The sequence below is a fragment of the Numenius arquata genome, chromosome 1, assembly GCF_964106895.1.
Source record: "Numenius arquata chromosome 1, bNumArq3.hap1.1, whole genome shotgun sequence".
Taxonomy (NCBI): domain Eukaryota; kingdom Metazoa; phylum Chordata; class Aves; order Charadriiformes; family Scolopacidae; genus Numenius; species Numenius arquata.
Window position 1 is genome coordinate 12,184,405 of NC_133576.1, and position 27,848 is coordinate 12,212,252.

A 27,848-nucleotide genomic window follows, 5' to 3' on the forward strand; every position below is an offset into this window, starting at 1 on the left:
ACAAAAGGGATTCCTTAATTGCAGACCTGTTGAGTAAAAGGCAGCTGATGATTTCTACAGCTGTATCAATCTAACTCTTCCATTTCAGCTGGAAACACTTGAACTGATATTCACAAGTAGTTTGGGAACAACCAAATGTATGTTTTTCAGCAAATATCCACTTCCTTAAAAGAAATCTTACTCATTTCGTATCTTAATTATTGCTGATAAGTGATTTCTTTTAAAAAGAATGTCTAATTATTAGTTTCTAGACTTCAAAAATCCAGAAACATATGCTACTTCAGTATGCTGTAGAAAAGTAACTCACATTTTATGTTAATGTAGACATTTATGAAAGATCTCCACAACTCTGTTTCAGTTTGGTTTGTGTTGCAAATAGATTTTTCAATTATGCATTGACAAAGCTAGTTTGAGCATACATGTAAGAATGAGTAATGATTCTAGAACTGTGCCTGGACTTCCTTACAGCATTTATTAATACAGATGAAGAAGAGAGGCGGCCACAAAATTAACCTGATCCTAGGGTGACAAATATTATATTCCTACTTAATCTGAATTATGTATAGTAGGAACAATATAGACCAAAACTATCGATGGTAGGCAGAAAACACAAAACAAAGCTTAATTTTGGAAAAAGATCCACTACCTCAATAGCAGGCAAAAGCAGAAAAAAAATTATCCTAAAACATCAGTATGCGTTCAAAGAAATAAAGGACCTACCTAACCCAAATGCCCTAAGAAAAAGGTGCCAAAAAAAAAAAAAGAACAAAAAGCAAAAAGGAGAGAGAAAAAGCAGACAGCAGATGGAGCCAGGACTACTTTTCTCCACATTAGCCAGCTTTCTTTTATGTCTTCGGTTTTGGTATGCTGTCTCTAGAGGTTGTCTGTGCTCCCTTGGACATAGAATTTACATGTAATATGTGAAATAATTTGAAACAGAACAATTACAAAGGCAACTATAATTTCAGCATAAATCTTTGTTCAGTTTTGTTATTCTCTTTTGAATTATCTTTTAAATAATTTTAAGCAAATATTCTTATGGTGAATTGCATGTACATATCATTCCAGTAATCTTTACACAACCAATGTACCTAAATATAGGAAACTGATTATTTGGGCTTGCTAGTATTCTACTAATGAACATTTTAATACGCTGTACAGAACATAACAGCAATCTCTTTCTGTCTAAAATATCATGATATATTTCATTAGGTGAAAAAAGAAAATCACACTAGTAATAATATGCAATATCCAGTAAAATTGTTCACATGGTATATAATGCAATTTTTCAGTGTAAGAGTTTTCCTTAACTTTTGTTCTATGGTAGTTTATATTAGACTGCAAAGAGACAATTCTTTCAAACTGTTTTTTATATTCTCTAAATAGCCTCAGAAGATACAGGACTAAACTCAATTTTAAACTATATCAATTAAGTAATAGGGTTTATAGTCAAAACTGTTCCTGCTAATTTGCATAAACTTAACATTTGTAACTTTTCTACTAACATTTTACAGATACCCTGTTTTGTGTAACATCCGACACCAAAACTGATTTAGTTAGATAAATAATTTTTAAGATGTCTATTTGTTAAAATTGAACTATGTAGTCAAAGCCTGTGACTCAGGATGTAGAATCTACTTCCAAATTGCAACCAATGTGCCACATGCAAAAATCTCACCGAAGCAAGTAACGGATTGGTTACCAGAATAGAGGATGAAGTGTTGACTGAAACATATATAGCATCTTACTCAACTATGTAGGAAATTAAAAAGTATCAATGATTACAGCTTTCACCAAGGTTGAAAGATGAGCGGCCATGCATTACATTGCCATAAGACCATGACATCCCTCATTTATAGGCTTCTGTGCCTAGAATCTTCGACTGGTAAAACTGCTTCCTGCTCAGGTAAGATGGAAAGAGGAAAAGGTATCAGTAGCCTTCCAATCTAAGAAAATGATACAGGAGGGATACTTTTTTTTTCAGTTAAATTTTCATTGTTTAAAGGAATATTTTTTGTAAAAATAGTGTAGCGAACACTGAAATCTCCGAGTTCATAGTTGATAGTTAGCCCCTTCAGTTAATGAAATTCAGTACCAATGGTGACCAACTCCTGAAAGACCCCATTAGCTTGAATAAGTGGGCAAGAAGATGACAAATGAGCTTAAGTATTAATAGATGTAAGATAAGGCCTCTAGAGGGGGAGAAAAAAAAACAACTTAATTAGGCTTACACAATGCTGAATTTGGAACTGCCATTTACAATTCAGGAATGATTTTGTGGGTATGGTTAGCATTCCTCTGATGCCTTTTGTTTAATGTGCAGCAGCAACCCAAAAAGCCAAGTAACATTGGACATCACTAGGAGGAATATAAGAAAAACACAGAGGGCATAATTTTGTTGCTATATACAACATCTGTGAGCCCATTACTTGAGTACTGTATGCAGCTCCAGTCTCCATATCTGAAGTAGTCAAGTCAGAGCTGATAGAGGGAAGGCAACTAATGCTTAAGGTGATGGACGCAAGCCTTATGAGGAAAGACTAAAAGTGCTGCAACTTCAGTTTGGAGAGGAGAAGGCTGTGGAGGAATATGACTGAGATTCACATAATCAAGACAGTGGGTAAGCTAAACATGGAACTGTTATTTGGCAAAACCACACAGCCATTCAAAACAAACGAAAGATTAGTTTGAAACAGAAAAAAATACTTCTTTACGCAATAGGAGATTTTGAAGGCTGACAGTATCAGCAGGTTCAAAAAGGCATTATACAAATTCATGGACATTATTGATAAATTGATTCTAAAAGGACCAGCTACGGATCCACTATCTGACATCTTCAATCCAGTGATGGTGGATGATGGGAGATTAGCAAGGGAATGGACTGCAGAAAGTGATCTAACTTATTACTCTCCCTAAATGACATATTCTATTGCCACTGTCAGACACTGACTGCTGGGCGATATGGACCATTGGTTTGTCTCAGCAGGGTATTTCTTATGAGCTTATTATCTTCACCAGCAGCAGTGCATCTGAGAGGGAGAAAAAGGAGAAAAACACAGTACAGAAAAAACATAGAAAATGTGGGTACACAAGGGAAAAATAAAAGTGTTACTGAAATAGGGAATTCAGGGCCAGGAAGAAAAGATATGCACAGCGAACAATCAGATGAGTAAAAAAGTTTCTTTATATTTACATAAACAACTTTTGGCATAGTAATACTTCCAGCAATAGGCAAATTCATTTTGTCTTTTATTTTTTAAATTACAAAACTTATTAATATATTATAACAGGTCACTTAATAAGCTATGGTAGAATTTTGAGAAGATATCTGTCCTGGACATAAAGAATACTTCAGACACAACCTGAATTTTAACAGTTTAGTTTCACAAATATTATACACTGATACAAATCAGTTAATTTCAAATACTCTAACATATCTCTGATTTTTTTGTATATTATACATTTTTGTGCTATGAACACATGAAACCTTTTTTCCTTTAGAAGCAGCTTAATGTACTTTAAAAAATCTAAAACGTAAGGTTGCAAAAATTAGTATCAAGTCTATATTTTTAATATGTATTGTTTTCATTCTACTATTTTCAAAAAGTCTGTATGCAGACCATATGATTGTTTTTTGAAACACGCTAGTTCTATCACACATTACATAATTTTTCAATTGCCTCTTATTGCTTGGCCCTGAAAAATAAAATACATCCAAAGGCACTTTCCAGACAATTAGTTTAAAAAATAGATAAGTAAAATGAAGAAGAAATCTTGCAGTCCTCACTAAAGTCCTTCTTTTCACAAGAAATATCTCTGCAGAAACTTCAGAGATGTGTTTTTCCACTGTCATTTTCAGTTCTGCAAACTGGATGTTAAAGGCTATCATGATCTGAAAGGTCCCTTCCAACCTAGACAATTCTATGATTCGACGATCAAATAAGGAATGGTCCTCCTATTCGCACATGATTCATATTGATAAAAACACAAAGTTAAGTGAACCATAGGGGAAAAATAAGGCCTTCTGAATGTCAAAAAGCATTCTCCTCATGCTTGTTTTTTGAAATATAGTGTAGTGTATCAAGAATACCAAATTAACAGAATTCAGACAGAGAAAAAATCCCCAAATAAATAAAATAACACTGATACTCGAACTGCATTATTCCCAATTCACAGCACCAGTGAGGTTGGAAGGGAACTCTACAGTCTCATCCAGCACCCCCTGCTCAAAGCAGAGTGGTTGGATTTTAATCTTACTTGTTTGATCTATTTAAATCAGTGTTGCTGTGGCCAAGCAACCACTTGACAACTACACCACCTTGCCACATCTACCACAGCACCAAGTTACAGCACAATAAGTTCATACAGTACGTTACAGGGTAATACACATGAATATAATCATCCCAAGGTAGGTATTACCCCCTTTGGAGAAATCTTAAGTTCAAGAGAAGACGTTGTATGCAAAATTATTTCACCCTTCCCATTCTCTCTAAAAGAACTCTACCAAGTTAAAAAAAAACACAACACAAATATACAAAATGGCGAACACAATGAAGGAATTGCATCCATTGTTCAGTAAATATGCTCTAACGGACTTCCCACTCTTGCCATTTAAGCTGACAAAAAGAAATAGGGCATCAACCTATAGAAAAAATGCCATGGAGTTTAATAGAACTGTATTTGGCCTTGGCTTTAACGTAAAATAATAAAAAATGCCCCAACCCTAAAACACTGATTTCAAAGCTCAGTTTGGCTTATCTATTTAAGCAAGACTTCTGTCCAAATGGGGAATCATTATAGCCAAAGTAATTCAAATAGTAGTTCATATTGATTTTGTTGCTGGTCTTGCATTATTTAACCATATTACACCAGAACTTGAAGTAGTTTGGTTCAGAATATCGTCTGTCTGATGGAGATCTGCTTTACGGGTATTTACAAGAATTGTAAAATCATTCAACACATCTGATAGCCCTGAAAAATATTTTTGTCTTCACTATGACTGTAGATGCAGAGGATAACAATTTCGTAACTTTAATGAGAAATAATAAAAAAAAAATCTATTTTTAATGAAGTTACAGGAGACCGACATAGCAATAACTCTAATTGATTTTGCATGTCTTCCCATTTTTGGATTTTCTGGAACTTTGCTACTTTAGACTGATTATGTCTTGTTCTGTTATGCCTGATGGTGGTTACTGTTCTGAAGCAGATGTTTTGTTTGCTGCTTTCAGAATATTTTAATTTAAAAAAATCACCCATATTGGGGTATTGAAAAAGTTTTGCAAGAAAATTCCATGCTACTACAATAGAAGAAAATTTTGCTACTACAATAAAGTTCTTGAAGGTTGGGGTTTTTTTGTTTGTTTGGGTTTTGTTTTTTTTTAAAGCTATAGAAATACAGTGTTAAAACCCTACTTTGACATAGAGATAATCTGCATTGTTGGTGTATTCCTGTGAAAAACTTCTATTTTGCAACATGATTTGGCATTCCTGTATACAAATGTTACTACCAGATTTCATTACTATTTACATATTTACATTTACAACATTGTTTACTATTTATTACTAATTCACAATTAATCTTCTCCTACCTTCTTTCTGTATGCATACTGTACCCAATTTGAGGAGGTTTTTTTCTGATGTTGAATCGATAAATTAATCTGGAGATATTGGCCAGCATCTCAACTTGCATATGGTGAAGATATATTCCAAATGAAATGGAGATATTTTGTGGCAGCTTTTTGCCCTTTAACAGCAGTGAAATCTAGCAGATATTGCACTTTACTATCCCCTGCTGCATTGCCCATAATGCTACCAAGGGCATAGCTCGCAGACATAACTGAAGACACTATGTCCAAAGTTCGTAAGAATCAGATCTCTGTTTACATAACCACATGCCAGTTATCCTGCCTTTGCCTAATTCAGTGGCCATTAAAAAATATGTAGGGACAAACAACAAATAAACTAGGGTTCTTTGGACCCACTACAATGAACTTGTATGGACAGCTACAATGGCATGTGTCTGTAATACAATGGATGCTGGGCAGGTGTAGCTGAAAGCACATATCCATCCTTAAGGGGTACAATAGATGGAATGGGATAAACAAAGCTGAAATGAACATTCATAATTTATTTAGTATGAATTTCTGTAATGTCCAGTGGATAAGGCAGAGATTTTCTCACAGGAGCTATTGCAAAGAACATGCACAGAATAGCATCCATCCTTCCCAATGTTGTTTACTGGTCAAACTAAATGTGATTGAGGACAGGAACAAAATATAAGCAGACACTTTAAGAAAACAAATAGATGTGATAAAGACTAGATTGCCACACATATAGACATAACTGAATACTAGCTGAATAAGGGACCTGACTTCTGAGTGTTCAACCTCACGACTTTATCTTAAATAGCAGATTTTTTAATGGCATATAAGCAATTATTTTTAACTGGCTGGATTCAAATTATGCAAAAAGACATGCTACTGTATACACCTGTATCTGCACATACACCACCATATTCAGTAAGGCGTTTATCAACTCAAAGCCTTAACTACTAAGGGCCACTTTTCTTTCAGTACTGTATACAGCTTAGCTTCAAAGGAACCATAAAAAGTGTACCTCATCAGACTTTGACCCTAGCTACAGGCAACAGATTGTCTCTAGTATTTTTTACTATTCATAGTCTTTGCTGGTGATCTGTTAGGAATGGACACAGCACTGCACAAAGATAACATCTTATTACATTTGAGCATATTTACCAGCCATCTGTACCTAACAATATTGCTTTTTCTCCTCTCCACAGATGCACATTACATACACTTCTAATCATACAATCCTCTAACTTTCCCCTATAATGATTCTAACATACATTGTGACAAAATAATATAACCCTATAAACTGCTTTTATAAACACTTTTTCTTAGAGTAGCCAATCGAGTAGTACATTCATATAGCTTGGGGTATATTTTTTTTTTGTTGGTTGGACTCGATCCCAAAGGTCCCTTCCAACCAAGAAGATTCTGTGTATGCTCTATATTAGTTCACTTCTCTACTGCTTTCTTTTCTGTGTTTAAAAAGTGAACGTGCTAATGCTAACTTTTCACGACATTTTCACGCAGACCTCAAAAAGGGATTTGGTCATATACCATACACCAGGGACTATCAGATGTCTCAGAATAAAAGTCAGATATGAATGGAGATTCATCCAAACAAATCAAGTGAGAATTGGGTCTGTCTTAGATTTAGTCCACCTCCGCTGAGGACAGCTGCATGTTTTATGCAGTATATGTATTTCTACTTGGGGAAAAAAAAATCTCCCCCTACTTCATATTTTTATCTATGAACCTCTAAGTAATTTCTCGGTAATTTCTTTAAAAAATTAAGTACAAATCTTTTTCTTTCAGAAATAAGTAGGGAAAAAAAAAAAAAAAAAGTTGCTTATACAACCAATGTTTTAGTCGACAGGTCTATGACCGGAACATTCCCTGAGATATGGGCCAACCAGGCTGAATTTGCTCCATCCTCCCAGAAGAGATTCAAAATTGCTTTTACCACTACAATAGTGAGAAAATTTCATATTAACTAACTGGTGGCCCACAGGGGATGTATAGTATATCCAGTCTGTCCAGTTCCCACTAGCAGGGAATAACAGTTAAAATGATAAAAATGATGGAACCCAAAATAAAGGAGAGACAACAAAAGAAAACTTGGGAATGGGAATTAACTCTGTGAGAAAAGCCCTGTGTCCCAGGTATAAATTCAGTACAGTTCTCACAGGATGTGGCATCACCACATCAGATTGTAGGGGTCAGGTCTGTGTTATGTAAATGTGAAGACATTGTGTTCCTCAGTACATTCCCTGTTTTTTTCACCATTTCCAGGACATCCAGGTATTTCCCAGTTACATCATCAGCTCAGGGAAGGAAAACTGGAGTTCCGTTATGATGGTCTGATCTCTAAACAAGTGCCTCTGAAAAAGTGACCCCTGTACAGAAAAAAATATTTGGCTATCCTTAATATACACTTTCAGTGAGGAGGGACATTCTTTCTCATGAGGAAAAGGTATATCCCGAATTTCGATTCTTTATCCAAGGACTCCATGTGATTGATATTAATAAATCCTTGGAATAAAAACCAAAACAAACCCCCAAAAAACCCACTTGAAATGGCACACAAAATTACGGTAAATAGTTTAACTTTTAGGTTGCCCTGTGTGGAGTCAGGAGTTGAATTTGGTGATACTCATGGGTCCCTTCCAGTTCAGGATATTCTGTGATTCTTATATTGTTAAAAATGCAAGGTCAACCATAAAAAGCAGAAAAATAAGAAAATACATGAACTAAGATAATCTATGCAACAGGAATTTGTTCCCCTTTTGTAGGGATTAATTAAATTTTCTGCCATAGAACTTTCGTCTCACTCCATGCATAGTATGGTCTGCTCTGTCCTACAGACAAACCAAAAGTAAACAATTAAAGAGCTGATGTCTACCAAACCTGTCTATTTTGTACCAAATAGGAAGGGGCAAGGTACAATTCAGATAGATAGAAAATTGCAGAAAGGAAATTCTATCAATGGTCTTACCACTTAGTTTTCTAAATGATCACGCCAAGCGCCATGAACTAAACTTTTCACAAGCTGCTAATCTTGTTTCCATTTTGTGACGGACCAATTTGAGATAATGGAGGTTAATGATATTCATACATGTTAGGTACAATTCACAGGTCCAATTTGGAGCCAGAATTCCATCTGTAGTCATTTGAGACAGGAAGGAAGTTCAGAGCAGTTCTGACTATCTAAGGTGGACATATAAATTGACAGTATGAATAACTAGCCTAAAGACTACTCTGTAGGTGCGCACAATACTTATAACAGAATGTAAAAAAAATGGGAGGCATAATGTGAAGACATAAATGGTATGAAAATGTTAAATATGCTTAAAAAAAAATCAGATTCAAAGAAGGTCAGGCTGGGAACTCAAAACAGTGGACACTAAACAATCTGGCATTTGAGATTTTCTGTGCCTCAGTTCCTCATCTATACAGCAGGAATAATAACAACTCCATCTCACAGAAAGATTATGAAGGTCAATTCATTAATGTTTATAAAGCTTTCAAAACTACAGTGGTGAGCACTTCTGTTGCGAAAGTCCATGGGGAACTTAATATTCAGGTATGCTCTGAGTTCTAAGTATGCAAAGAAATATTGAAGTGCTTTCTATTGATCAAACACTATTCATTTTACTAAATTAGACCTATAGAATAAAAATGGGGTCACGTAATTAAAGGTTGAAAGGTTGTATGCGCAAGCAAACTGAATTTAAGAAATTCGGTACTTTGTTTTGCAACCTTAAAAGTTTTTAAATGGTTTTGAAGCTGTAATTGCATGTGTTGGTCATGAAGGGTCTGCATTAATGCATTTAGGATTAATATTTGATTAACAATCAAACACAGTGATGCAAAAAAAGATAGGTATTTGCAAAAAAACCACTATAGAATCCAGGTACACCACTACAATAGGTAGCTCAAAATCTCCAAAGTTCTTAAAAAAAGAAGCTTTTAATGTCCTATGCTCTTTACCACTGATGAAACCTGTTTCTAATTAAGACAAACATTTTAAAAAGACAAATACATGATGTTCATCACATATTTCATAAAATTACCATCATCTAATTACAGAAGTGTCATTTATGACACTCTAGTTTTAAACAGAATAGGGTTTTGCACCTAAGATTGGATCCAAACTGTGGTATATTGGAAAAATCCTTCCCAACATTACCTTATTTACTATTTAAGTATTGAATGAACACTGAGCACTTACTTGTAAGGGTTAATATTTATTTTAATATGGGGGTTCTTTGAAATATAGCACTTCACACACACTTTTTTTTTTTTCACTGAATGACCTTACTAAGGAAACAACACAGATTAACCAAACAGCTCAAGCTAACTAAAACTCTGGATAGCTTGTAATAAAGATTAATTTTTTTTTTATTTTTCATAACCAAAAATAGAACTATGTGCTACTGCAGAATCGTTCTTAAACTGCCATTCCAAAATTCATCTTCTATTATCTTTGAACTGTAGCATCATGTTGCATTCGCAGCTAGAGTACCTACTTGACTGCTGTCAGAGGGACTAAATGTTCATCTTCACAGATTGACAAAATAAAATACTACCATCTATAAACTCTGGGAATTTTATGATCACGTCACAGGAAATCCAGATAATTGAGGTATTCAAAATGGCTAGTGATAGGATGCATCTTGAGGGCCTGTTTTTGTCAAAAATAAGTAGGGTTAGGAAAGCACAATTCTAATTGGCCCTGGGCTTCCATACCGGTTTCAACAAAAACCTAAAACTATTCTGGCCTACATGGGTTTTGTATAAAAAGTGGGTAATGTGCATACTGAAACTATGACTATACTACCAATATGAATAATATAGCAAGATGTTTACTAGGTATCAAAACTACCCAGTAATAATACTGAAGACCAGTTTTGGAGAGAATATAAATCTCATGACTGAGGGTTTAAAGGCAATCCATAACAATCCACATTTGGGAAATAATTCTGTGAGATTAATTTGGTGGTTCTTGAACCTGTTCTAGGGTGTCCAGTTGCTGCCTACAGCTAAAGAAAACATACTGGACTAGATTAATCGTACGTCTAGTAAAGTGCAACTGTTACTATGCTCTTAAGTGAGATCTTTGATTTCAAACATTTTCTGCATAAAGTTATTAACACCATGCTCTACAAATTCAATACAATGATTGTTCTTCAAGAAAAGCTCAAGTAGTGCTCTATCGGAGACTTATTTTCATGAAGAATATGCACTCTATGTTAAAAAAATTTACATCTTCATTCTCATTCAGTTTTTCCCAACTGCATCATCCCCTAACAATCAACCTTCTGCAAAAGTAATAACAACTGTTTTCTCCTTTTATGTTCTTTCTGCTCAAAGTTCTACTCAAATGATTTACACCATCCTAACTGTGATCTTCTCACATCCTATATTAGTAGGAGATCTCTCCCAAGTGCTGTATTTTAGTTTCTATATGCTACGGACAAACATAGGTGAGTCTAAAAAATCCTTGCCAGAAAAAAGCCCCTTGTATATATAGAGGGAAAATATAAAGGAGCTAAACTGAGGAAACTAGGTCTATCCCCATTAAAATTAATATAGACTTTACTAAGATATTCTACTGGATCCTGCCTAGGTTTTGGCATGATGTTATCTCAAGTATACAACTCAATTAGCGTGAACTGTAATTGATACTTTCATGATTTCCACTTGGATACCCAAACCCCAGGAGCAGCCCTAGATGTAACAAACTATAGCTCAGCTTCCTGTTGTCACAAAATACAGTTCTGACAAAATTTCACATTACATTAATACTTTTAAAAGGGTGCCACTGATTCATCAGTACAGGTACCAACATATAAATTTATCACGCTTTAAAAAGGCCTATTATCATATGTAATAGTTTCAAGAATATTTCATTTTTAGTCTTTCAATACAGAAGATTACATTAATGATTTAAATATAAATTCCAAAAGTAACTCATTACTAACATCCCAGTGTAAAATTGAATATTCAATTTACTTCTATTAAGTTCTAATCTGAAAAAGACACTGTGGTAATAAGCATCCTAAAAATTCCACAAAATGGAAAGACAGCTTTCAGGTGTGTTACTAATGAAATCAGGTGCATTACCAATAAAAACCGTGTTCTAGTGGAGGATTGGACCTGTGTTTTCAGTCAAGCAGACCTTCCACAAACTTCAGAAAGGCAATTTATTTAAATAAAAACTGCAGGGTAAGGGCCTTTAATTCTTAAGTATGAGTCAGCTTTTCTGTTTCATATCTAAATGAAGATTTTATAATCAGCAAAGAAAGGAAAACCAGATTGGGGGTGCTACTTAGACTGTGAGCCCATCTGCCTTGATCCTGCAGATTATAACAAACCAAAACTGCCATTAGGTTTATTCAGTTCTGTGTGCAGCAGGATCACAGATCATGGATCCTTAAATATGCAGCCTATATAACTTATGTAACTTAGCATGAAAATACACAATTGATATACCTGAAGTTCTACACAACAAAAGCTTGGGGAAGACAAAGCTTGAATGTTATGTGTCTTGCTGATTTTTTAATTTAAATTGATTTAGATACAAATTACGGCTCAGATCTGCACCCTGAAGCATGCAGGATGAAAGCTGCACCTGCGTCAAGTCCCACTGCCTTCGGTACACTTGCATAGTACATAATGCAGGATTGGGGCCTGTGGGATTTTGTTGGTTCACTCAAACATGCTTGTGATGTTACTAAACTGTAATATAGCTGATTAAGCAGAGTTTGTTGAATAAACATTGCGGTATTTTATGAGCACATAATCACCGCGTATTTTGGAAGTTTGCTTTTAGCATACTTCTGTATCTTAAAAGGAGGAAGCTGGTGTTTTGTACACCATAGAGTAGACTTCTGCAGTACCATGCATTCATAAGCAAGTGCTGCTGCAAGCAACCAAAAGCCTTCCCATACAACTATTTACTTTGTTGACATTTTAACCTGAGAGCTAAGACAGGCAAATATTGCCAACTGAAATCTTCTCAAAATGACATATTCCTATATACAAGTAGATCTATTTCCAAGTAGATCTATCAGATATGTTTCCAAGTTGATCTACCAGAACACCAACTGTCTTCAAGTAATATCAAGCCAAAGAAGGGAAATAACCGAGATTAGGAAGAAAATTAATTTCTTTTCATCTTATGTTACCTATTTTTGCAAATACACCACACAGAATAAAAATATATCATAGTAAATACAGATCTTTGGCCCTATCAAATGACTTAAACATGAAGAACCATGTTGAGTTTTAGCCTTAGTTAGAAGTCTCAGAATGTCAGACCTTCTAATGATATTTTAATGTATCTTGATTATTTGCATTATCTTTTTACTGAAGTGACAAAAATGGGAAATTGCTATACTGAGTACCTGGAGTTTCACAAAATGCTAAATTACTGTGTACATATGCAAAAGGAGTCAAATTCAACCCTGGGAAACAGATATGATTCTAATGCATTAATCACTGACGCTCTATTAAACTAAAGAATAATTTGACTCGAAAGGCCTGAACCTGTTTTGGTTCAGGACAGCAAGGAACTGTAAAACCTCCAGAAATTAGAATCATGTAGAACCTATTCCAAAGGTCTCTGACTCTTTAAGTCATGGGGGTTCATCTTTATTCCTCTGAACTCTATGAAGAGTTTTGACACTCGCTGTAGCTGAAAACCAAATAGAATTAGCATCACGGTATCCACGATCAGGAAAGCTGTGCGGTTCACAAGGACCAGATCTACACACAAACTGTTTTATAGGCTTGTCTTGTTTGCTTATATTCCTTCCTTCTTCCCAAAACACAAAACCAAATGAGAATGTGTGGGAGCTGGCCATAACCTAAATTTCAAATCAATTGCTATCTGGTTAATAAAAGGAAAGTATACTTAATAGATGAAGTTCATTTACTCTTAATAACGTAAATTGCACTAATTAAAAATTCTGGGTTCAAAGCTTTTAAGCAAAACAAATAAGCAAACAAAACTTCTAATAAAACCAACAGAATTATCTTCAGAGGTAACAGCAGAGGATCATAATATAATCCCTCCTTTCATTTTTGGTCTTCATTAGAAAAGTATGATTTTCGTATTCCGGGGTGGTCAGAAGTACCAAATAGTTTGTAGTGATCTTACTTGTGCATTTAAAAACACCACTGAAAGCTCTGTTGTAGAAAAAAGATACAAAAAAAATAAGACATACAGGGATATCTTATGTCTTCTACTCAAAGAAAACTCCCACTTCAGGACCTAACCAACACATAAAAAGCAATGCCAAACAAATCTGGCAACTTTTGGTATTTATGCTGTCCCGCTAAGTTTACAGTCATATAATCATAATCTTCAGTACTAATGCTAAGAAAACACCCTGAATCTACGTCCAATCCCTTGCAAATAATTGAAGGGTTAGATTCAGTAATCACTGCACTGTCTTTTATTTCTAGACAGTGCCTTTTTCGTAAAAAAAGAGAGGAAAAGGAAGAGAGGATGAGAATAGTGAGGAAGGGAAGTAAATGTATACAAATTTGAATTTCTAATGACTTGTGTTATCTGTACTAGCACCAATTGCTTTGCTTTCCTGCCCACAATTTTGTTACTAGTTTGGGGTCCGAGAGTGAATTTAGAATTTGTCCCTGAATGCCGAAATCAAGATTTTAATGAATTTACTGAACAACCCAAGGGTGCAGCAGAAGAAAAAAAACATCAACGAGATCTCTGTCTTTTCATCCCAAAGTCCTTATACAACCACTGCAGTTCTCAAGTAAAAGGCTTACTGGTATCATATTACTGCTCCCCCCCACACACACACACAACGAGGCTTTTAATATTTCCATAGTAAAAAAAATAATAAAAGTTACAGTGCTTACCTTACAAATTTGAAAATAATCTGAAGTGAGCGTCTCCTGGATCTCCTCTCTGGGTGTCCCTGCAGCTCCTGCAGTCCCTCCGGTGTGCACGGAGCCACCACCAGCCCCGCTTCCACCTCCACTGCCACCACCACTGCTTCCACCAGGGGATGAGGCAGTTAAACCATCCAAAACTTTGCGAAAATTAAATTTCTTCATTTTGGAAAAATCTTTCGGAAGGTTTTTTGGGGGGGGAGAAAGGCTGTGTCGTAACGCATTCAGCTACATGTAGCGAAAGAAAGTCTTTAAGGGTCCTCCGAGTGAGGCAGCACTTTAGTCCCTTGTACCAAACAGAAGGTCAGTATTAGGTGTAATTGATTGAAAAATACAAAGGCTTCATTTTGTCAGATGTAAAAGCTACCTGGAAAGGTCCTTTTAAAAAATTTAAAAAAAAAAAAAAAATCCACAAGCGGCAGAACTAAGATTTACGTTCAAACAAGGAACAATGGAACAACTGACATCGGGTTCTCTCACAAAATCCACATTTAGCAGTGGTTAAAACCGAAAAGTAAATAAAAAATTCACGCCGGCATCCAAAACAGTGGGCTCCATCTCTCTACCTCCCCTGCCTACGATTTGCCTTCGGCGCTGGACTATTTTTAACGAAACCACAACGATTCGGCTACATTCAGTTGCCCCTTCCCCTCAAACCCCCACTCCCCCCCTCCTTTTCAGTCAGGGGTATCTTTGCCTCCGAGGGGTTTGAGAGGAGCCGGCTCCCTCTCGCCCGCCGCCGCTCTCCTCACGGCTCCTGCCGTCAGTTACCCGCCCACCCCACCGACTGCCGGCGGCCCCCGATCCTCCCTTATCCTCTCCTCGGGCTCCCGGCCGGGTGGGAGTCCCTCACTTTCCTCACCACCCGTGAGGACCGAGCGACGGTTAACGAGCGACCCCTCCTCAGCCAGCCCCGGCCGTCCCCAGACCCTCCCTGAGGTGACGGACACCACCACCCTCCCCTCAGCCCTCCCGCCCGTCCCGGTCACGGAGCCTGTGCCGTCGCCGTGCCCCCGGGACCGCTCCGGGGAGACGGGACTCCCTTGGCGCCGGGGGAGTAAGCGGGGGGTGAGGAGCCCGACGCGGCCGCGCGCTCTAAGGCGACGGTTCCTTAACGCTCCCCCCGGGGAGCGCCTGTGGCTGGCGCGGAGGTGAACGGGGCAGGGGAGCGGAGGGCGGCGGAGGCGGTCCCAGCCGGTTGCGGCGGTTCCCGCCCGCTCGCTCGCAGCCGTTCTCCGAGGTACTGACACCTCCGCCAGCAGCAGCAGCGGCTCCTCCTCCTCCCTCCTCCTCCTCTTCTCTCCTCCTCTTCCCTCACGCCCCGCCCCACCCGCCGCAACAGCTCCACTGTGGGGGGGGGTGGGTGGAGCGGGAGGGAAGGAGGGCGGGGAAAAAGCTGGTGATTGACGGCCTTCCGATTGGTTGCTGAGGGCGAGTTGTGTGGAGGTGAGTGGCGGAAGGGGCGGAGGGCGGGGACTCCCTCCAAGGCGGAGCCTTAGGCCGCCTCTTGCTACGGCAGGAACAGCATGGCTGAGCGCCGCTGTCGGTCCCCGGCAACCTGATTGGGGCGCTGCAAACGACGGGCGCGCGCTCCCACCAATGGGGAAAGGCCGCACACCGCTGTGTGAGACTCCTTCCCTCCGCGACGCCCCGCCCCCGGGGCCCGGAGGCGGGGCTAGACCCGTGACAGGGGGCGGGGCCACCACCCCCACTCCGCGCCGGCCACGCCCCACTGCGGCGGGTTGCGCGCGCTGCGGCCGCTCTGAGGGCCGAGAGCGCCCCGCGGCGGAAGCCGAAGGGGCAGCCGGGGCCGGGGGCGGCGGGACAGGGCCGTCTGGGCTTCCTGTATCAGTGCAGAGAGCTGAAGCTGTTTTTTTAGCCTCGGGCCCAGCAAACGCAAAATGTCCGAGGGGGTGGCGGTGCCGACGGACAGGCTGAGGCCCTGTGCAAGGGCCTTCAGCCGCCTCCATTTCCTTGCCTCCATTTCCAGAGCAACCTGTGCAGGTCGGTGTCTAGCCCATCTGCTGGTACCGCCTGGCCCCTCAGGTACAAATCCCCTCTTCCTTCCCGAGGGGAATAAAATAACGCATGGTTGCCCTCCCAGGCCTGTGGTTCTCCGAGGTTTGCCCCAAAGTCATGGAAGCAGGTGACGTGGGATGGCATCTCCGGCCTCTGAAGTTAGTGGTACACCAGGCTCTATAAAAAGGTTATCCAGGTCAGAAACAAACGAGGTAGCTATTAAAGTGACTCATGGCACAGTGCTGTCAATGTAGTTGGAAGCTTGGAAATGACTAAAACGGTGTAAAGAACAAACTTGTTCTGTACGGTGCTAAATATATAGCACCTCTTCTTGTATAATAAAACCATAGAAGCAATGCACCTCATTTTGCAGCTTCTTCAGGAGCACTTAGTACAGTTCTGATACCCACTCTAATACCTAATCTGGTTTTTGTAAATCCTACAGTTCTGTGAAGCAAGGTAATAAGTGTTTATTTCAGCTTCTTACACTGAGCTCCATCATTTTTTTTCCCACTTCAGCTAATCTCTTGAGTGTTCACAGGTACTCCCCGTCTGAACGATAAAAAGATCGTGAAGTTCAAAGAGTAACTGTAGCTTCATTTATGTCCTCATGAAAAATAAAGCATACATTGCTGATGAAACTGGAAAGGTTGAGAGGTTGCTATAGCCAGAAAAAAAGGTATAGAACTTTGTATGGGAAACAAAATATATGAGGACCATAGCTAGGAGACAGAAATGAAAAAGAGGATGGAACTGAGTAAGTAAGCAAATCTATAAAGATGTAAGTGCAAGGTTTTGGAGAATAAGGAAAAGTCAAAACTCAATTGAAGCTATTTGAAGAATGCCATGTCCTACTGATATTATGTTCACCACAAGCTGCACAGGTGAAAAAAAAAAAAAAAGCAAGCTAACAAAACCCAAAAGAAAGATAACAACATGAATTGTAAATGGGAAAGGGAAAGATAAGGTTAACAGTGAAATAATTATGATGACGAAAATATCAGACAGACTTGCAAAAAAGAGAATAGACTGGCAGTCAGGGGGTGTTAGAGAAAGAAAATCTGGTAATCTAATGGTCCCATAGCTCTAGGGAGGACAGTGATAAGATGGTTAGTTTTAAGTGAAGAAAAGGAAGGGCCAAAATTAGAAGAATGATTAAAAGCCTTTGGAAGTGGAATAAGATGCATACATTTTTGGAATATCAACAGCATTTGTCTTTCAGAGAATCAGAATGAAGAGCTGGGTATTGATGATTACAGCGTATCCAAAAGGGCAAGGATCTTCACACTGCCAATGTGCTCTTAGGAGAACAGACTTGTAGCAAAAAAAAACCAAAAACAAAACACCAAAACCACATACTGCCCAACAAAATACTGAGGAGTTGTGTTATAAACCACCAAGAAAAGTGTTGCTATATGCTACTTGTGAATATAAGGGCTGTAGGTCCCTTTTTAAAATTTTACTCTAAGCTGGACACAAACCCAGAAGCAGAGACAGAGCAATGGAAATGAGAGTTGTGGGGTGGTGCAGAGGGAGACAGGACAGTGCAGGACATAGGAAAATTCGGTAATAGTGATGACATGCACAGAAAAGTGTCCCAATGAATGACCTAGCTGGTGAGGAGTTTTGTTGTAAAACAAAAACAAAAGGGAAGAAAAAGGAACAATTTGGTTTTGACACAGAAAAAGGCATTTGCTTTTTGTTTAGTGGAGGAAAAAACAGTAGACAGATGAGGCATTCGGTTGCTGGTTTGCACTGTGTTTAGATGGTACTGATATTTAGTAGGACACTTCTGAGGTTGCATAGTTTTGACACCAAGATTTTTAATAATTGATTTGTAAAATGATGAAAATACGGAAAGATTTTAGATGTTAACTTGATATATAACAAATTAAATAAGACATCCCAATGCATTGTGGAATATATGTGTCTGAATCTGTATTTTAGGCAAGGGGAGAGAGAATATTCATCTGTTTTCTTGTGGATATTATCTTTTACATTTATCAGTCATCTTGTTCTGCAAGGTCAAACAGAAACCAAATGTTACAAGGATAACAGTTTGCTAGCACGATTTTGCTGAGAAAGAACATCTTTAACAGTCCACACTATCAAAATTAGTATGAACTCTCGTTTTGATTTTTGCTTTAGGTAAGCTTGTAACTACATGTAGTAATATTAAAAAGATTGGTCAGCCTCAAACCTAGCAAAGATGACTAATATTAATTCAGCATTATCTGATCTCAGTTTGATTCAAGAGCTAACCAAGAAAACAGAGAATGAGGAAAGACGTGCTTAGATCAGCTGACCAGAAAGTGATAGTAGTAGAAGTTGTATATGCTTTGTATATGACTGATCATTAATGTTCTGGTCAGTTCTTATGGGGGCATTTTTGCTTACCTCATCTGATTTGTTTTAATTTTTTGGTAGCAAATTCTGCTTCAGCCAATGGGCTAGAATTTCCTGACTTTGTAAAGCTGCAAGCATATTTTAAGCAATGACTCTTGAGAGAAATCATTGTATGCCCATCAGCAGCTGACTAGACCACAGCCTTGCAACTATACCCTGCAAGAGAACTTCTGTGCTTGTACAGAACCGAAGAAACAGGACGTAATCAAATACCAGAAACCCATTTATGCCAATGCAGGCAAAACTATGACTTTCCATAGCTTGCTATTCCTCATTAGACTTCAGGACCTTTGCCAATATTATCCATGTTTCTATGTAATTCCAGAACATCAAATGGCAGCAAGCATAGTGTTCCTGCTTGCAGAGCCCCACTAAAAATATCCCCAGTCAGTGCTGAGTATCTGGTTAGAACAGCTTGCTGAACTCTATCAATTAGCCAGATCTTAATCTATTTAATGTGTTTTATTAAGGCTATATAATGCTAATGTTTTAATCAAAATGTCAAGCAGTACTAAATCAAATTCATTAGCAAGGTCCAAGTCTATCACATCCATGTGGTTACCTTGATCAAACAAACCTGTAATCTCATCAAAAAGTGAAGTCAGGCCTGCTTGTCAAGACTTGTTTCCATAAAGCCATGTGGACTCGCTTTCATTATATTCCTACCCTTTAACTCCTTAATAATTGAATCACACATAGTGTGAGTGCTTTAATTCGCATAACATCACTGTTTTGTTTAGGATTACTGAGGATGCCAGGTCTATTATTACCTGGGTCGTTCTCCTTGTTTCTTGGAATAACATGAGCTTTCCTTTGGCCCTTCGAATTTGTAGCTGTACAGAGAGCTGTTAAAAATTAACATTAGAAGGCTGGAAGTCTCCTACTATTTTAGGATCTTTGGATACTCAAGTGCCACAGAGATTGCTGATTGAAAAACAGCAGTGCCATTTTCATCCTTCATAGGTGTCAATGGATAGAAAAATAATTCATCATCCTCATGTAATATTAATACATTATCCTTTTTTTTTCTTCACAAGTACAGGACAGAAATATTTACCATAAAAATTAGATCTTTTATGCATGCTCAGGGACCAGGTTTCTTAATGAAGAAGCTGTGACAGGGTGGGGTATGTCTGTACAAAACTGAGAATGTAATTTTGTAATAAGAACTCCATTTTCCACAGTGGGCCAAGTACAGGTGTAAAATAGCCCATGGATAGAGTTATCTGTTACAGCTTGAGGTGATCAGTTCTCGTTGCTGTTGAAAGGGAATGTCCTGTATCCACTTGAGCTCTTAGGTTTTTTTGTCCCTTTAGCAAAAAATTAATTTGCTAGGAAAGTCAATAATTTTCTTTCAGGTTAATGAGATGGATTAGCTCTGTACAGGGTAAAACAAGGACCAGAGCCAGTGCAAAGACAGGCAGAGTTATAGGCCTGCACAAGAAGATGAGGGTAGTCTCCAGTTTGTTAAACTTAATTCAGCTCAGGCATACAACATAACTTCATCATGATGGTGGCCTGTTGAGTTACATTCTAAATATATGCCCTACCCAGGATGAGCTGCGCATCTCAGTGAAGAACTATCACAAGCCACCTAAACAGCAGTCAGGGACATAAAATTTTGACTAGCTTTTACAGACTGTCCTGTTGTGGTAGATCAGTGTATTTCTTGCAGAGGTTTCTCCCAAGGTTGAAGGGCTCTCAACTTAGATTTGGTTGTTCTGAAAGCAGGGGTCTTTTTCTAACACATTGTGGAGTACAGGCTGTAGCAGAAGCCACAGAAAAGTTAGTGCCTCAGTGATTATTATCAGCACAGCAGCTTCTTGCTGTATCTTTACTATAGGAAATATGCAAAACTGTGGGATGTCTTGAGTTCTAGTCGTGACAATGTGGGGCCTCTCTTGGGACACAAAACTGGTCTGAGAGGCTGGGTAAATACTATGGTAGTTAATTTATGCCATATACCATGTCACCATAGATTTCTTACCAGCCTTTATTGTAGTCCTCAGGCTGAATTTTTGGTCTCCGCTCTGCAGCCAGCTTGCATTGTATTCCATGCACAGTTTTCTAGTTCTTCCTCTTAAGCCCTTTTCTTAACGCTTCATTTTATAGATCACTAGCTGTCACATAGCTTAGCTACCCCTTTCCCCTCTTACTCCTTCAGTAAGGATTAGGCAAAACTGTCTGGCTTTCCCAGGTCCTGCTGTGAGCCAGGCTATTTGAACTTCTAATGACCCAGGTTTGCAATCCAGCCTGTGCACATCCAATATATCTGAAAGGGTAATGGTTCATTAAAATATTTTTAGTAACTGGCACAGACTTTCAGAAAGCAAAGTTGTTATTTTGTTACCCTAAAGTTTTAACTTTTTTTTTTATTTTTTTTAAGTTTTAATTTTTTTTCCTCCAAAAATATGTCTGACTTTTGATCAATATGTACCTTTTCTGACTTTTTTGCAAAATATTTTCATTGATGCTTTTTCCATTCTGAACATTTTCATCTTCTCTAGTAGCTGCAAAACAGCAGGAACTGATGCATTTTCAAAGTCAGTTGTTATTAGTTTTCAGAACAGCGTTCCAAAAAAAGCTATGAAAATGTGATAGTTCTCAATAGAGAGAAAGGTTCTTGACCAAATGTGTACCTATCCAGGTAATATATAGCCAGATCACCAGACTAACCACCCTCCCAAATGTGTAAGCAAGAGATCACAGATTTCCAAGTCATCAAGGGTAAGCTTTCAGATAAAGAACTTAAAGCATTAGTTAGGCATGTTAGATAATCTACTGTATTTAAATCCCGTGAGAGAACAAGATCCTTTATTAAAGTAGAATCAGTAGGAGCTTTAGCAAATCAGGAAGACTGTAATTCACAGTGAATTTTCCTTTTGTTGTCAGCTTTGCTACAAATTTGACGTTTTATGCCTTTTCCCGTTATTGCTCTGAGTTTTTTTGCAAATTATCAGTGGCATTTGAAGTGACAGCTAATGTATTCCAAATTGTTGGTTCATTTTACTAGCTTCTGCACTAACAAAGGTCTCAATTAGGACTGGGCTACTTGTCTTGGTTGCTTTCAAACCCACACAGTCTTGCAAGTTTGAAACATAATCTTTGAATTCATATTCCACTTGCAGGAGACTATAAAATAAGACCATAAGGAGTTAGAAAGGAAAAAAAATATGTTTAATGAGTCTACACTTGTTCTGTAGGAAAGCCATCAGCACAGTTTGCATTTTTGGGGGGGTTCTTCCAATACTTACAGAAAAGAGACTTCCTTTTAGCTGGGGAAAATTTCAGCTGCCCTTCAATATCCTTCGGTTTAAATTATAGGGTAAAAAGGTCCATTCACTCAAACTAGTTCGATGAATCATAGGAACCAAAAATATAATGTGTCAGTTCACAAAACATCAGATATCACATCCTTGGTCTCTGTGCAAAAAAATCTTCATAGAAAAGTCTAGACCTGCTATAACCTGGGTCCAAAAGCAGGTGACTTGTAATTCGTGTAGATGGCCTTAAATTTCGTGCAGATATTTGCATGAAAGAGGAGTTGGAAAGATGAAGACAGAGAGAGAAAAGGAGAGGAAAGGGAAAATGGAGCTCACATTCCAGTATTTCTATACTTCTGTCATTAAGAGCATTCAGTTTTGTGTCTGCATCTTTCATTTTTAACAATTGATATGTTCTGTAAATACATTACTATTGACCTGCAAGACCAATACGCTTGTCTCTTCTACACTAAGCAATACTTCATAATAAACAGCCTCATCAGAAGGCTCCAGGGAAGGAATGCTACCTGCAGTCTGACTTTGAACACTTCTACGAAGTCCATGAAGAAAACCTAGTTAATACTCTATAGCATCATCTCTGCAAACCACTCCCCAAACCAGGGCCACATCCTGGCCATAGCCATGCCTTGGACCTTCATCACAGAAGGACTGCAAGCCACCTAATCAGCTGTCTAAGGATTACGTCAGGCTGAGTTGGTCTGTGGGTGAATTTGATCACTGCAATGGCTCTTGTGCCTTCCTTTCCCTCCCCCTCCCTCCATCATGCCTTTTTTCCCCTTTAATCTTAATTTAAGAACAAATTGAAGGCAGATTGGACCATTCTGTCTCTTCTGCAAGTAGCCTACAAAATATTCCATCCTAGTCTCGACGCTTCATTGAGAGGAAGTCTGGCAGAAATGTTAGCGGTGAAAATCCAATCAGTCCTAGAAGTTAAAAAAATGTTTCTTCATGCCAGGAATGACAGCTGTATTATTCTTCAGCCCTTGTTCTGTCTCTCAGTCAGGGATTTTCTTTATGCCAACGTGCTATATCAAATAGGAATTTGGTATGTAGTACCTGGTTGGATTGAGTTGTCTCAGGGGCTTCGAATCCTTGCTGTCCCATCTGCATCCTTCAGGTAGCAGATATCTGCAGAGTGCTTTTCCAGCTAAGGAGTTAGTGCAGTGCTGATCTGCAACACAATGCTGAACATAAAGCCTGTCCCTCTGCAATTTGCGTGCTTTGTGTAATCCTGTAAATGACCATTTCTTCAAGCACTGAAGAAAATGAGAATGCTATCCACCTCAGGCCAGATTTGAGCTTAACTCTTCGGTGTATAATCAGTAGATTTTATTTAGGGCAGCAGGACTAATTTGTTTTCCAGTTCAGAAGTTCAAAACAATGTTAAAATATTTGTAAAGGTATTGTAATAAATATCTAAATGTAAATTAAGAGACAAAATGTTTGCTTTGAAAATATCAAAATTTTTTTTTCAAAATGTTGCTTGCATTTTATTTGTACTAGAACCATCTTCTAAACTTGTCATACTTATTCAGTCTTCCTGTTGACTCAAACTAGCCCAAAATATCTCTCACTGACATCCACTCCTGTCCTTTATAAAGGATTTGCCAGTGACTCAGGTCTGTTAAACTTCAGCTTCACTTATTTCATTTAAAAAGCCCAGAGATTTCAGACCTATTACATTTTGAGGGACAGTCTGCAGCTCAGTTGTGCTAGGCTCCCTATTCCACTGTACTCCAAAATAAGGCATCTCAAGCAAGAGATGGCCAGAGAAATTCTCTTCTAAATTAAAACAAAGTAAGAGCCAAGATGCCCCAATTCCTCATCTCATCACACTGGTGGCTGTTTCCATTTCTTCTTACTGAGCAAGGCTTTTAATTTCTGCTGTAGGAAAGGGTATCCATTCTTCTAACTTCATCTGCTTATGGTGATCATGTTGTTTCTGTTCCAATGGCTTCTGATCAGCCTATCACTTACACCATGTAGGTATATATATATATATATGACCATCTAGGCCACACAATTGAGCGAGGCAAACGTGGTCCATTAGTTTTGCTGAAGGACTGAATCTGAACATGAGGAAGGGTCTGTTTGAATTGACATTTAGGGATGAGCATAAGGACCTCTCAGTCTGAGTGGCAGAAGGGAGAAGCAGAGCCTGGGAAGCAGAAGCAGGGGGCTGTGGCACAGATCCTGGGAGATGAGGCTGCCCTGCAGAGCAGAAGCACAGGGGAAGTCCCATGCTCTTGGCAGGAAAGGGACAGAGGTGGCCACCACGCTACACCTCTGAACCTGATGTGAATAAGGTTCTCACGCTTGGACAGGAGCTACAACCACTTGGTTGGGCTGGGGGATTACAGTTAGTGTGTTAGCAAGTCTGTGTGTGAGGGAGAGCTTAATATCAGCCAGACTATCAGTGAAAGTCTGTCCTAACCTTGGCCAGTTTGATGCCTTAGTCAGTGGAGAATTAAACACAGCTGTCCTACATCTCAAGCTTTGTGTGATGACCATTGAACCAAATGAGTTTCCCAAGAAGCTGCAGGAGGAATTTTCTGAAATATCTGGTAGAAACTGTGCTCCCACATTGTGAATTTAAGTCGCTCTCAAGCAGACCCACTGCCTTCCAGGTGGGATACACCAGACTGATGTGCCTTCTTATCCCATCTGTGTCATAAACCCATGCTTTATTGCCCAAATCCAGGAAAAGAATTCAGAAATCTTTCCATTGTTCTAGTAAAGTGACTTGCAAGTAATTGCATAGCCCACTCATCTACGTCACATCGTGCTCATCTCTATCCACAAGGAAAATCACATTTAATCTTTGGCTCCAACATTAGGAAAGTGTTTAAACTGGTAAGTCATATGGAGCATTTTGATAGCTTCTTCCTAACAGAGTTCAGTTTTCTGTATTTTTGAGAATTATTTTCTCATTTCTGTAAAGTAAATCAAACTATAAATCCTGGTCTAAAGAATTTGGCAGTTATTGAATAACATGCACCCAAACATAAGTACACTACCTTTTACTCATTTGTCACATATTTTAGTCATTTGTTTCACCTGTTGGCAGGTTTGGAAGTGCATAGGTATAACAGATACAAATACTAATTTATTCAGTATTTAAGTTTGCATACTGGTGCTTGGACTGTAGGAGTTCGGGTGATTCATCAAAGGCTCCTTACTCCCATCCCCCAGACAGGACAGATTCTGACCTTTTCCTTACGAGCCCAGCATTTCTTGAAAAATCAGAGGGAGGCGTGTCTAAAACTTTCCATTCTTGTTTAACATGAACACAGCATCCCAGCCCTGCTTTGCATCTGCGGTGTGTTTCCAGACAAGTTGTAAACCCGAAGTTCTCACTCATTTTGAACATTAAGATTCCCAGACATTTTATGGGTTGTGTGCCTTCTGAAATGTTCAGTCTTGATCAGGTGCACGTACACTTCCTATTCATTGCTCAGCAATATAACCTATGGAGGATGATTGGCATTCATACTAGAAATGCATTATGCTTTCCTACCAGTATGAATTATTGCTTTCATCTCTGAATTTACATACATTGATGCTTGTGCAGATTCTAGACACATTTGGAAGGAAATGCATTTCAAGTGACTGATAGAACAAAGAAGGTTTCTAGTTCTCATCAGTCTATTCTTTAAAATATATCACATAACTGACTGACTGAGCATTTTGATCGCTGCATTTAGTTTAGGCTCACGAAAACCGATTCTATCAAGGTAGGTTTGTCTTTTCTTTCCAGAAATTTATGCTGAAATTTAATCTGTGCTGCATCCTTAGGACAAAAACCTCAACATTTTAAGGTTTTTCTATTCTGATGCTACTGATGCCACTGTGTTTATTTAGAAGAAAAGAAAAAAAAAGACTCAAATTTCTTATGATTCCCTCTTTGCTCACATAGTTGGGATTTGACGACTCCTCTCAAGAAATGGTTTTGTTTCAGTGTTAGGTTGCACATTTTTCTGTCTCTGTTCTGACTCTGTTACACTAAAGGACACTGCGGATGCAGGCGGTTGCTGTGATGAACACCCATGACAGGACCCAACAGATCACCATTTACCTATTCGCAGCTGTGGGACTCATGGAAGCTGAAGGAAGTATTCTACCTCTTCACCAGCTCATATTCTTCATCTGGCCTGTATGATTCAAGTAGGTCTTCCCTCTCCTTTTATTTTACAATTTCTGGTGTGAATACGTAAAAGCTTGAACTCTGGATACATGTTGTATTTGACAGGCTAATTGACCCATTTTAATGAATTGTTTTTGGCTCACACATAAGAGATCACCTCTCCCATAAGTAGCTTTTAAGGAATCCAGTCATTAATCTCCTTAAGCAGCTATTCTCTTCTAGCTTCCTTTAAGGCATTTGCTCACGCAGCCTCCACACTAGACTCATCCAGCAAGGAAATCCCCTAAGACTGTTCGCTGAGCTCTGGGAGAATCCTACCTTACAAAATTGTTCCCGGAAAAGAGGGGTCATTATATTTTATTCAGATGCTCTTTTACCTCAGGAAAGGTAGCTGAATTAAGCCGACCTCAACTTGCTTTTGAAGTTTTTCCAACTTCTAGGAACAATTACACATAAAATACCGGGAGATAGGTAAGGCCCTATATCACAATCTTTCTGATTCTACACAAAAATCACTTTTGAGTGCAAAACACCGTACTTACAACCCCTTGTTATCATGCTGAGATAAAAATATTACTTGTCTTAATTTTAAATAAACTTTGACAATATAAAGTATACTGAGTCTAAGTTGTTGCCTAGCTTAACTCAAAGGTGCAGAATTCATGAATCAAGATGCCCTTATGTTTTTTTTCTCACTGCATCACAAATGTTTTTTGAAACATCTTGTTTGGGTGTCACTTTCTTCTTTTGCCATGCAACCTGCTCTGGCTGGTAAGTAGAAGGATACTAGTATGGTAATAACGTAACAGCCAGAAGCCGTAACATCTCTGTTCTCACTGGCTAGAAGCATGAGCTGAAAAACTGATAGCATGCGAGAGATTAGTTGTGTCAATGAACAGGACAGGCTGGATTTTAGAATAATACATAATGGGACCCAGCAAGACTTAAACAGTTGGTGAAAGACTTGGGAGATAGCTGATTCAGAATAGATACTGGTATGTTAGAAGGAGGGCATAGGTTTTCAACATTGATTTGGGAAGAGAAAAGAGAGTAATAGAGAAGGAGGGGAAAAAAACAAAATCAGCTTTCTGATTTGGCCATACTGAATTTAAGTTGACAGCTATCTAGCCCCAAAATTATGTCAGACAAAAGCTGAGATGTTAGTTTAGACAGGAGACTGACACCAGTCAGTACTGTGTTTGTCAGTGTAGTGATGGTGATTGAATCTGTTGGTAGATGAAATTACAAGGAACCCACAGAGGGAAAAAAAGTTTTAGGACCAAGGCTATGAAACCCCCCCAAAACATTTCAGACATAAGACCCACCTTACAGGTCTTGGAGGGGTTGGAAAGTGGCTGATGCAGAAGTGCCAAGACCAGGATGTCATGCCAGCCTTGGAGACAGCATATGTATTTGAAGACAGATCTCCATCCAGTGAACATCAGCAGGATGAATGGATCTCTGTCTTTCCGCATGGCG

General features: G+C 38.6%; 1 protein-coding gene across 2 annotated transcripts in view; it reads right to left on the bottom strand.

Moving 5' to 3' along the window:
• Window positions 1-14,681, bottom strand: part of STXBP5L (syntaxin binding protein 5L) — a 201,316-nt gene extending 186,635 nt beyond the window's left edge. For both annotated transcript variants that reach the window (XM_074145586.1, XM_074145578.1), the window contains exon 1: window positions 14,484-14,681. In XM_074145586.1, the coding sequence (XP_074001687.1) occupies window positions 14,484-14,681 (198 nt within the window). The remainder of the gene's footprint in view (window positions 1-14,483) is intronic.
• Between the last annotated feature and the right edge of the window lie 13,167 nt (window positions 14,682-27,848).